The 12,536-nt window shown below is 50.1% G+C and overlaps 1 protein-coding gene across 1 annotated transcript in view; it reads left to right on the forward strand.

The window, feature by feature from the left end:
* DNAAF5 (dynein axonemal assembly factor 5) overlaps positions 1 to 12,536 on the forward strand; it is a 47,155-nt gene that overhangs the window by 6,978 nt on the left and 27,641 nt on the right. Inside the window, exons 3-4 of the mRNA XM_055340248.1 lie at positions 4,781 to 4,905; positions 5,246 to 5,364. Coding sequence (XP_055196223.1) covers positions 4,781 to 4,905; positions 5,246 to 5,364 — 244 coding nt within the window. The remainder of the gene's footprint in view (positions 1 to 4,780; positions 4,906 to 5,245; positions 5,365 to 12,536) is intronic.

Genomic DNA, 12,536 nt, shown 5'->3' on the forward strand with positions numbered 1-12,536 from the left:
TTGCTCTGTTATGATTTCCAGGGAAGGTTGATGTGGGATTTCAAATCCAGCACAGCAGCTGCCCACATCTTTCACACTGACACGGGGTCATGTCTGAGGGGTGATCACAAAGTTCCTTCCAATGAACAGGTAGGGAAGTCCTGTGCTGTCCTTCCTATGTCTGCATCAGCTCTCAGGCCCTCATGGTCCTGGGCTCTGTGGATGTTTGCTGGGACTTCAGGTGATGGGCCATTTGGTACTGTGGACATGCTCTGTGCAGAAGGTGAGGTCATCACTGCTTTGTAACTTGTTGAAAACATCCAGCAACCGCTGCCCTGCCAGCCAGCCTGACCTATTCTAGGTCACTGAACTGCATGCTAAGGTGGACACCTGGAAGGAAGTAACTTATTCTAAGTGCTTGGCCTGAATTGACCCATTTTGTCTGTGTCATCCATGCAGAGGAGACTGTGATGCCCTTATCCCACAGATGGGGAAGCAGGGCACAGAGAGACACAGAGCTCACCTAGGGACACAGGGGGCTCAGAGCATGTGCCAGGTAGCTTCTGCAGTTCTCCTTCTGGAGCTTTGCCACTTCGGGCCTCCAGGACATGTCTGAGCACATGGAAAAGGTGTGTGTGTGGCGGGGGCGGGGGGTCTCCCAGTGTGGCAGGGCTAAGGGAGCTTCCCCCAGGCCCAGAAAGGCTACCTCATCCTTTTGTGTGCAGCATCCAAGTGGAAGAGTACTATTACCCATAGTCATATGTCTATTGCAGCCCTCAGTTGCCCCAGGGTCACCCTTAACCTTTGGGAACCTCTCTGCATTATTGCAGATGATAATGTTTCCATTAGAAGCTAGAATTATGGGGACACCTGGGTGGCTCAGCGGTTGAGGGCCTGCCTTCGGCCCAGGGCATAATCCTGGAGTCCCAGAATAGAGTCCCACATTGGGCTCCCTGCATGGAGCCTGCTTCTCTCTCTGCCTATGTCTCTGCCTCTCTCTCTGATCTATAAAAAAAAAAAAAAAAAAAAATGGAAACTAGAATTGTGTGTGCTCTTTGTAGTTTGCTTAAAACACTCTGACCCTGTTGTTAAAGCTCCTGGGATGTGTGGCCTGTACGGGTGTCTGTGTGGGAGCCTGCCTGGTAAAGCCAGGCTCAGCAAACAGGAGGTTGGCTGGCCCCACCTGCCCCACTGCTTGTGGTCCAGCAGGCATCCAGGTCAGACCTTAGGCATTTCTGAACACCTTGCCTCTGCCAGCATCCTAGTGATGCATAAAAATGAGCAGGTCCTGCCCCAGTCCTTGCAGGGGACTCAGTCTAATGAGCTGTAAGGACTTCATTTGTGCTGAGAAATGATGAGTATGGGGATAAAGGGGTGCATGAGGAGAGGAGACTGTTCCCCCATCAGTTCTGACTTTAGAGTCTGTGGGATTGGATGCTATAAAGTACAGACCCTGAGGGTGGAGTCCTGCCTGAGTGAACTTAAACAGGTATCAGAATCCTTTTTTTTTTTTTTTTAATATTTTATTTATTTATGAGGGACAGAGAGAGAGAGGCAGAGACACAGGCAGAGGGAGAAGCAGCTACATGCAGGGATTCGATCCTGGGTCTCCAGGATCATGACGTGGGCTGAAGGCGGTGCTAAACCGCTGAGCCACCTGGGCTGCCCAGGTATCAGAATTCTTGGGTCTAGTCAGAACATCATAAACATGGAAGCCTGTGGCTCTATCAGAAGGGATACACTCTATGACTGTTTTTGTTAGAGCAGGTATGAAATTTCTACCACGTCAGTAAAAGCATAATATATGTGAGCACAGGGGAAGGGAGGTGCTGGGTGAGCTTTGCTTGTTGTGACCTCCCCTTCCTCTCTCCTTCTTCCCATCTTCTGCCCCCTGATATCAGACTGAAGTAAGAGTAAAAAAAAATACAGTGGCTGTAGTAAATATTACACTGTATCTTTTTCAGATTGAAAAATAAAAATGTACAGATTCAGCTGAAGCCCCTTTTGCTAATTTTTCTTTAACAGAATTTGAATACTGTATATTTGAAATAAAATTTGGTTTGTTATTAAAATATTGTGTCGATACTACTAAAATTTTTTTTTATTTTAAAGATGAGGTTTACTTAAAGTGATGTAAGGTGCTTAAAATCCAAGTCCTTTGGTCAGCATGGGACAAGAGTGGTAGTCTGTGGAGCAACTTTGCTTGAGACCATTGTTTACACTCAGGTGCTGGGCAGAAAAATCCTGCTGCCTCCCCTGGCCCCCAAACGCTAAAGTCCAAAATGCTCAAGCTCAAGGGACTGAATTTTAGAAAGGTGATTTCCTCCAACGGGCTGTGCCCAGAGAGCTGCTTTCGTGTCTTTGTGGATGGAATGAGAGCATTGGTCAGGGGATGAGTGCATCATTAGCATCTGCTGAGAGCAGGGCACATAAATAAATGGCCTCCTCATGAGAACTGGACATTTCACTCATCCTTGACTGAAAAAGCAAAGGTGAGATGTTCCAAGTTAAAGGAGGATGGAAAATTATCTTTTGTTTTTGTATGCTGTTTTAAATGCATGGTGCATGTGTTTCCCTCTGGTTTTGCATGCTGATCTAGCAGGTTATATGTATGTGGATTCTCCAGCCCAATACCCCGCGATCCGTAAACCAAAAAGCTTGTTTTGCTTTTTGTTTTTTTTTAATTGACAGATTTCCTGCTTAGTCAAACTGTTACATGGCAGCTCTGCTCAGTGGTGTTTTTCTGAGCTGAGAGAAGGGGTAATTTGTCTCGTGATAATGGGGATAGGCAGGTTTCTAGCGACACCAGCTTGAGGCTAGGGAGGCCTGTCTGTGTGGCTCAGGGGCCGCTTGGAGGCCAGCACTCTGGCTCTCCCAGCTCCCAAGGGGGAGACGCATGAAATCTCCAACCTGCAAAAGAGCCCGGATCTTGGGAGACGTCAGAGTGACTGTCCTGGGTGTGGGGCCCTCCTATTGTCCCAACATGTGGGTAGGGTGTCAGGGGAGAGCACAGCTGGACGCGTTCCCATGGGTCTCCCCAGCTGCCAGGATGCACCTTCTTGGAGGGCCCCATGGAGTCTGGTCCTCCCCAGTCCCGCCATCCCCACAGAGGCCCCGCTCACTCTACACGTATTCTGGCGCCAGGCTGGGTTGCAGTTGGATGCCTTTGTCCAACAGGCTCTTGAGTGACAGTAGCATGTGGTGTCGGCTGAGCTCTGAGTATGCTACCTATTGCAGGTACTTCTGCAGTAAGAATGACCCTCGCGCCTCTTGCAGCATTAGCTCTGAGGCACCTGGCTTCCTCAGCAACCCCTGAGGGCCTCTAGGATCACACAGGAGGACAACATGGAAAGACCACTCTATGCTAAGTGTATCCTTGGTAGTGGAGTCAGTGTTGAGCTGTTGTGGGTGTCCAGTTGTTTCTGGGTACTTGGACTGCTAATCATGCATGTTTTCAAATTGTTGAAAGACTCTGGGATCTTTAGTTACAGTTTTGGTTGTTAATAGCATGCTTATGTCATTAATAATAACCATCCCTTTATTTCACATTGCAACTTTTTATTTTCAAACAAACAAATAAATAAAACAGTTTAATTCAAGAAGTTGCAATAGTAGCACAGAGCCTGAGGGCCCTGCTCCCAGGCTTCTTTGCCTCCCAGGACTGTTTTGTTTATGCTGGCACGCAGGTGAATGAGCCAGGTGCCTGGTGCCTTCTGGATGTCAAGCATGGTGCCAGGTGCTTTCCCTCCTAGCCAGAAGCAAGTGGCACATGTCCTGTTATTCTCCCTTCTGGAAAATGAGAGAATGAGCTTCAGAGAAGTCAGCAGGGCCAGGTTCTGGGTGCACTCTGCTTGTCTAGCTGCCTTGCTAGAGCCAGGATTGAACAGCCCACCCCAAGTCCCAACTGCCTAAACATGCTGTACATGCTGCTGGTGCCCAGTCCCCTGACCTGGGAGCTGCTGGGGACATGGTTGCTATGGGTATGTCGCCCAGGGGACACTTGATTTGAAGTCCCTGCAAGAGCTTCCCCTTCCATTGGCAGCCCCAGCCAACAACAGACACACACTGCAAGTGGTCAGGCCCCTGCCCGCAGTGGGACAACACTTGGTGTGGTGCCATTGTCTTCCCACGCTCCCCCAGGATCAGGCGGAGGTTGGGCCTCAGCTGAGCCACATCTCTATTTGGCCTCTGCCCCATCCTACATCCCTCCCATGAGGATTTAGGGTATCTAGATTCCTGCTTCAGGTTCAGCTCTCAGGGAGCTAGACCTTGGGCATCTCATTTGTTTTAAAGCTTGTTTCTTCCCTGCAGTGGGCAAAGTAGGTGAAGGCATGCACATCACCTCAGCCAGCAGCAGGACTGGGCGTGTCATGCTAGCTTCCCCAGGAGGCCCTGGATGGAGCTCCAGGACAGGAGGCCTTGGCGGTGTGGCCTCTGCAAGCTGACGTTTCCTGGTGGCTTGCCAACAGCCTATAAACACCCACGGTGAGAGAGCAGCCGGCCAGCTTCTTGGGGAGGCTCCCACACAGAAGACTTTGCATGTGTACCGCGTTGCCCTGGGCAGCACCATGGTCCAACTGTAGCTGGCAGAGGGTCAGGCCAGGCCCCAGAGATGCGGGCTTGCACCAACAAGATGAGGTGGCCCTGAGCTCTTCTCTCCACGCCCAAGTATGAACAGCAAAGCTGCTCCAGAACCTCAGGCTGGTGTTTGGCCAGGACGGCAGAGCTCAGGTTCATCACAGGGTTTGCATGGGAGGCAGGTGCTGCCCCGAGGTTACCTTCCTATTTCCTTTGCGTATAGGTGCGGCAGGCGGTGACCGGCGTGGTGGGGGGCTGGCTGCTGGACCTGCGGGACCGTTATTCCTTCTTTCACAAGCTCATCCCACTGTTGCTGAGCAGCCTTGAGGACGACATACCTGAAATCGCGTAAGTGGTGAAATGACGCTGGTGGCCATGGTTCTAGGGAGCCATCGGGCCTTCTGTTTTAAGAGGCTCAGAAGCCTTTGCTGTTGCAACTGCAGGTTCCTTTGTTTTCTGGAACATCAGAGACTCCTCCTAAATGGTCACTGAGAGCAGTGGTTGTTGCTCTGCCTCAGAGTCTCTCCCAGAAGCTTACCTTGTCTCCTCTGTTGTATTTGCTGTGAGATTGTGGGCCACATGGAAGATTTCTGTGGTTTATAGTACTTAAAGAGACTTGGCGCCATGTCTGCCAGCCCCACCTGCCTCTGCAGGAGCTGCCTGCCCTGATGTGTGTGTTGTGCTGCAGGCTCATGGCCACCAACCTCTGGGAGAAGGTCGGCCTGCAGTGGCAGAGGGAAAACGAGGAGGACCTCAAAGACAAGCTCGACTTTGCCACTCCCCCTCCAGCCCATCACCCCTCACCAGGTGAGTGTGGCCTTCCCCAGGTCCGCCAGGGGGTGTTTGTCCGTGGAGAGAGGCACCGTGGGCAGGATGCATGTGCCCAGCCTCCAGTGTTGCTTAAGGCCAGGAGGATGCCTCTGTGGCTCCCTCTCCCTGGGCCAGCTTTGTTCTGAGGGACCGTGTGGGCTGCCACAGGGGTCCCAGGGCCACGCTCAACTGTGAAATACTGGCGGTGGCAGGAGTTTTAGAAACAGGTGGTGCTTTGTCACTTTACAAGAAAACCTACTGTAAGAGTTGTCCAAAATGCAGTCACAGAGAACATACATCCAGGTCGCAGGTAGGGTGCAGCCTTCACGATTCTGGATGAGGTGCACCTCCCGTCTTTCCCTGCCTTGCCGTGAGCAGGCGTGTGGTATCTACAAGTGTTCACCTGAGTCACATCTGAGTGGTGTTTGCGAGGAGCCCACTGGAGCCGGCCCCTCTTCCTTGCCCCACAGACCTGCACACTTTTGTTTTCTCTGTTCTGAAACCACTTTCTTGTGGGTCTCCCAGTTGCAGTCATCTATCTTGCCATACCTCTTCTTTTTTTTTTTTTTTTTGCCATACCTCTTCTTAAAACAAAATGCTGATGATATACATGCCAGCAGGGGCCTAAAGCAATAAAGATGCACCCTGTCCAATGACCATGGCTGTGTGAGACCCCAGCCGGGACCCCGCAGACTGTGAAGATAGCACAAGCACTTGGAGTCTCTATTTGGTGTGACGCTGACTCTGAGGCCACCAAAGGAGCTCTTACTCCCTCTTAAGCTTGTGAATCCAATGGCTGTAATTCTTTCTGGTCAGCATATCTTCTGATCCAGCTTCACCTCCCACACTGCACGGTTGGCATAAGGGGAGATCACACGTATTTTAGAAAAGGTACAAAAATGAGTTGCTAGTAGGGATTTTTCTGATTTAGTAAAGTCTGACAGTATAACATCTTAGTCATAAATATTGCTGTGATTCTCTTTTCTTTTTTTAAAAAAAAATTTTTTTTTTAATTTATTTGATAGTCACAGAGAGAGAGAGAGAGAGAGAGGCAGAGACACAGGCAGAGGGAGAAGCAGGCTCCATGCACCGGGAGCCCGACGTGGGATTCGATCCCGGGTCTCCAGGATCGCGTCCTGGGCCAAAGGCAGGCGCCAAACTGCTGCGCCACCCAGGGATCCCCGTGATTTTATTTTCTAACACACCCTTGTTGCCTGTGAGGGAAGAGAGTTCGGAGGGGGATTCCTGCCCCTCCTTGTGCGCCCGTCTGCTGCCTGGAGGCGATGTCTCGCTGCTCAGCCCTGGCTACAGACCGTGCACTCTGCTTACTTATGGGCAGTCCTGGCTGGGTTCTCACCAAGGTTAGGATACGGTTGCTGTCCTCAGATGTGAGGTCCAGGTTGCCTCCCTCCCTGGTCCTGGACACAACCTTCTGATCTCTGCTGTGAGCTCTCCACGGGTCACGTGGTCTGCACCTACAGGGCTGTCTTCATGCTGAGGGGACATTTTTGTCTGGTGCTGGTATGGCATTGAGTCTTCTCCCAGGTTACATGATAGAGGGGGGCATAGGGGCACGGCAGGCTGGCAGTGAAGGCTGATCCTGCTTCCAAGGCTGTTTTAAATCTGAGCAGAATGAATGTATAATTAGTTGTAATCATGTTAGCAGGGTAGGGGCACCTGGGCAGCCTAGTCGGATGGGTGTCTGACTCTTGGTTTGGGCTCAGGTCATGATTTTGGTCTTGGAATCAAGCCCCACATTGGGGTTTCTGCTCAGTGAAGTCTGCTAGTCCCTTTCCCTCTGCTCCTCCCCCTGCACATGTGCATACTCTCTCTCTCTAAAATAAATAATCTTCCCTTTAAGAAAACAGGATAAGCACTAGATTTTGTTAAATTGTTGGCATCTTCTAAAATTATTTCTTTAAACTGAATTTTAAATCTCAGCTTTCAGATTCTTTTTACGCCATTTCACACATCAGACTTCATCAGCAACCTCCTCAGAACCTTGCCACCGGCCACCAGCTTCACCACGCACATGGCCCTCCTGCCACCCCCCAGCTCTGCCACCTGCCTCTCCTTGGGTCCTGCAATGTCCCCCATCCCTATCCACACTGCAGCCCCAAGAGATGATTTCTGACAGTACCCCTCACCCTTTGAAGGTAGTTTGACAAGCACATCATTGCATGACCCCCACTCGTTAAGATCTGGGGCATTCCTCTCTCTCTCTCTGTATGACTATCGTAAATAAAAATAAATAAATAAATAAACTTTAAAAAAAAAAGATCTGGGGCATTCTATAGGTGCCCCTCTGGCCGAGGGGGAAGGATGTTTGGATCGTTTCCAGGCTTTGGTGATTTTGAACCAAAGGTTCAAAGGTGAAAGGGTGAACTAAGCACTTGCGTACAGTCTTTGAACTATGTCCACTATCTCAGTTAAGCCCCAGGGAGTGGGATTGCGGGTTGTGTGGTCACTGCTGTGAGCTGGTTGCTGCCATCCCCCCCTCTCTGTGGCCTCACCTGCCTGGGGCAGATTCCCATCAGCACACGCGGTGTCAGGCCTGTAGTGACTCGTCTGAACTCAGCATCTGTCCTGCATCATGCCATGTGCTTGTCCACATACCTTCTTCACTCAGTGTCTGTTCAGACTTTTGTCCATGTTGAATTGATTTGTTTATGATCTTATTATGGAGTTTGGAGAATTCTTTCTACATTCTGGGTACACCCTCTGTCAGATCTGTGTTCTGTAACACTGCTATTTGGCCAGGTTCCCTCTGACGTCCCCAGCTTACCTACAGCTGGTGGCCCTGGTGGGGCCCACTCCCCTGTCGCTCTGACATGGGAGATCACTCCCCTCCTGCTTCACGTGTCTCTCACTTCCTATTCCTGACATGTATAGATGGATGTCAGGCATAGGTGACATGCCTCTCTGAATGTATGGATGGATGGATTTGGGGAGGTGCACAGCTTACTGCTGATGGGCCTGTGTCCTGTCCAGTCAGGGTCCGGTCAGCACACTGGGACAGAAGTCTAAATCAGAGCCCATCCCTGCTTTGCTCAGAAAACAAGGTGCATGTAGCATAGAACATCATCTGTCTCCACACAGTTTGCCATTTGCTTGACAAATGCAAGTTTCCTGTTCCCACATGGAAATAAATCTCCGCTTTTAAAACCTAGCTGCATGTTAGGAAGATCGGAAGGGCGTCACGGACTGTCCCCAGGTCAGTCACTCACTGAACTAAGCGCTCTTCTCAGGCAGAAGTCAAGTTCATGCTTGAAGAGATCTGCCCATCCGTTGCGCCCTCTAACCGCCCGCAGCAGGATCGGGTAATGACAGTGGGTTCCGGAGTCCTTTCTGCTGGAAATTATCCTCCCGTTAAAACTGTTTTCCTTGGTGACGCTTGAGTGAACTGGGAAGCACCTCTTCTTAATGGTGAATGGCTTGCCAGATCTTTTGACACAAGAGAATAGAGTTGGTTTTTTTTACCCATTTTAGAAATAAGCGGAGTTCCGTTTGAATAACTGCCATTGTGATGTAGATCGCTTTTTTATGCCCTTCAGGGCTTTCATGCTCTCTTGAGAGCTCAGACCTGTTCTGCTTGTCTGTTTCATCCAAGTATTTGGAGAGGTGGGAGTTGTCAGAAAAGTTTTCCTTGTGCAGAGAGATGGGGGATGGGGCGTGGATTTGCACTGGGGGGAACTAAATGAGGATCCATGGTGTGGAACATTACCCCCTCCAAGCTAGCTCTGGGTGCTGGGGAGAAGGGTAGCTCCCCATTTAGTGCTATAGGAAAAGGATGGGGTCCCCCCACTCAGAGCCTGCAGGCCTACCTGGTTTTCTCCTTATCGTGCCCAAAGGGTGGAGTGGCTTGTCCACAGGCAGTGAGTCAAGACCAGCTCCCACCTGAGCCAGATTCAGATTCTAGATGGTGACCCTCCCTTCCACCCTTCCCATTGCCCCCTGCCCCCTGCGCCGAGGGGCCTCCATTTCTTCGAGGAGTTCAGTCTCTGATTGTTTCTGAGACACCTCCACTTTGCAAACAGCTGGAACCTTGTGCAGAATACCCAGAATCATCCTTCCTATTTGTGGTGGTTTATAAATACACAGTACAGGGTAAAACTGTTGATCTCTTTTTCTGCTTGCAGTGAAATTTCCCTTTGTCTAAGTGTGCAACAACGAAGTTGATTTACCATTCCACATGCTTCTGGCCCAACTTAGTGCTTTGTGGTGACCTCTCCTTGAGTTAAAACACAGGCACAGTGGGAGGCACTTTGCCCATCTGCAGACCCCATCGCTCCCCGGGAATCAAGATTCATCTCAGGCTGCTGCTGCCTGCACCTGGGGCATCACCTATAGACTTGGCAACCCCTGGGTGGGGGGGGCACACACTCCTCATGACAGCGGGGGCTGCACAGGGCATATGGGGGGTACTTAGGGCTGCCTTATAGACATCCACTCAGATCAGTGATAAAGCCCCAGCTGAGCTGATTGGAAAAATGACCTTGGAATGAGGGCACCTTAAGAGAAAAATAACTCACCTGAGCTTTGAGCAAGGGCGTGAACTTTGACTCTTAGACCTGAATGGTCACAGCTCCCAGAGCTTCTCTGTCCCCTGTGGACACAGGCTGAGTCTTGACACCCAACTGGCTATGATCTTCCTTCCCAGCCCACCTTTACAAACAGTATCTCCTCCTTAGGTGACATAGGATTGTTGCATTGCTCTTGACATTCACCATCCGTTTCTACCAAAGTTAAGCAATTCTCTGTTGCTATCATATTTAATTTTGTTTCAATAATGAAAACAAATTGGCTTTACGAGTATTTGTGTCTAGTCTGCTTGTTGTAAGGTTGAGCAGGCCTTGTAACCGCAGCTGGTTCTGTGGGTCTGAGCCAGCACACTGAACCGTCCCTGCCCCTCTGCCAGCTCGTCCACTTGAGCTGTCTTTGCATGCTTGTTGCTTGCGGAAGTACTGCAATTATGTTTTCAAAGAAAAGATGAGTAGATAGAGGCTGAGTTGTAGTCTGGACTCTGGACATAAGTTAATCATCGCTCAGGCCTCCGGCACTTCCTCGGATTACAGGACAAACAGAAACATTGACCTTGTGTTGTTTCCCAAAATCAGCAGTAATCACATCTTGAAAGGAATGAACATGGGGAAAGAGAGCTGTCACATGTTGCTGGGGGAAGACAAAACAATGCAGACACTTTGGAAAAGAGTTCAGGAGCTTTCTTGAAGGGTTGAATGTGCACCTTCCATGTGATCATGTGATCCCGCTGTCCCACCCCAGGTAAACATTTGACAGAGATGAAAACTGCCCCTCCTCCGGCGTGTGCGTGCATGTTCACAGCAGCATCATTCATGTATCCTCAAAGTGGGAACAGCCCAAGGCCCACCAGATGGTGCCTGGATCAAGTTATGTCTGTCCATGACATGCAGCGGTACTCAGCCACAAACAGGAATGAGATTCTGACACATGCTATAACATGAAGGAATCTCAGAAACATGTTTAGTGAGAAAGCTCATTCATATGAGATCTCTAGGAAAGATGGAACCGTAGGGAGGGAAAGCAGGCTCATGGTTCCTTGGGCACAGGTAAGGGGTTGACTGTAAGCAGCTTGTGGCCCCCATACAGTGGGAGAACCCCGAGACTGTGAGTCGACTCAGCTCACAGGGTTAAAAGTGGCATCTACAACACATAGATCACATCTCAGTAAAACTGTTTCTAAGAAACTTGCAGAAACACTTGGGTGGCTCAGTGGTTTAGCACCTGCCTTCAGCTCAGGGTGTGATTCTGGGGTCCTGGGATCGAGTCCTGCATCAGGCTCTCTGCATGGAGCCTGTGTCTCTGCCTCTCTCTTCTGTGTCTCTGTGTCTCTCATGAATGAATAAATCTTTAAAAAACAAACAAACAAACAATGAAACTTACAGAGGCTCTGTGCTAGTGGTCTGTTGGTGCATTCAGCGAGCATTTCCTGGGGGCTTCCGGCCCCACAATGTGGAAGACTCAGTGGACCCTTCCCTGCACAGGGCTCAGTCTCCAGGGGCAACCCTCATTTGATGAGCCTTGAAGCTGCTGCACCTTGAGGGTATGGGTGCCCATGAGGCCTGGGAATACTGGCATCCTAACAGCAGGCTTTCCAGAGGGTCACATCTGAGTTGAGCATCTGGAATATGGGAGCTGCTGAGGATAGGGCCGGATCAGGGGCTGCCCTGGCCATAGGCTGCCTCTTACCTGGGGCCTATCTTGGGGCATGAATCTCCGTGCTTGGCCACCTGATGTACCCCATCATTGTAAGCCGTCTTTCCTCATGTATCTAAATTTGTTTCTGGATACCAGTAAGATCCTTATCCGTTTATACCTCATGTTCTGTTTACTTTGTTCATGTATTCACAAGGAAGCTGTGTTGGGATACACACATACTCAGAGGGAGCAAGAAGATTTACTTCTCTCAAACTAATGATTTTGAAAATTACTGCTTTGAAAACTCCTAGGTACCAGTTGTTTGAATTTGCCTTAGGAACTGAGCAGTTGAATCAGCCTGGTATTCACTGTCCCCATCTGTGTCAAGCATGGCCTTGACCAAAATGTAAAAACGGAAACACCTGTTATCCCCTTGCCAGAAGCTCTCCTGGGATTAGGAATGGCTGCTGCGGCTCATGAGTGCAAGGGTCATAGCTGTAGATGCTCACTGTGGAAGCCGCCTGTGTCCCTGCTACTAGTGGACACCCTGTGTACCAGGAAGATCTGCCGCCACCAGAGCTGCCCCACATGTGCCACGGGGAGAGTGACAGGAGCAGCGGGGCACCAAGGTGTGTGTCATTTCTGGGTGTGAGCGGCAGGAGCGGTGTACCTGTCTACATCCCCGGGCTATCTCCCCGGCGCCTTGTTGGTGGGGAGCAGTCATGGAACTACAGGCAGGGTGGGGTCCCTGGGCAGCCTAGCTCTTTATTCTTTTGGAACTACTTGGTTGTTTTTTAACTTTGTTTTTACATTACATATTTTGGAAAGTAAAAAATATTTTAAGTAGTGCTGAGTTCATATCCTCTTGTGTGCAAATAAGTATGTGGAGATAGAGGTGTGCAAGTAGATAGAGGTAGATGGTGCCAGCTTCCTGCATTTCAGGACACCCAAGCATGGCCTCTGCCTCTGACCGTTTTTAGGATTTGTCCAAG

This window comes from Nyctereutes procyonoides, unplaced genomic scaffold (assembly GCF_905146905.1).
Source record: "Nyctereutes procyonoides isolate TBG_1078 unplaced genomic scaffold, NYPRO_anot_genome, whole genome shotgun sequence".
NCBI classification, from domain to species: Eukaryota; Metazoa; Chordata; class Mammalia; order Carnivora; family Canidae; genus Nyctereutes; species Nyctereutes procyonoides.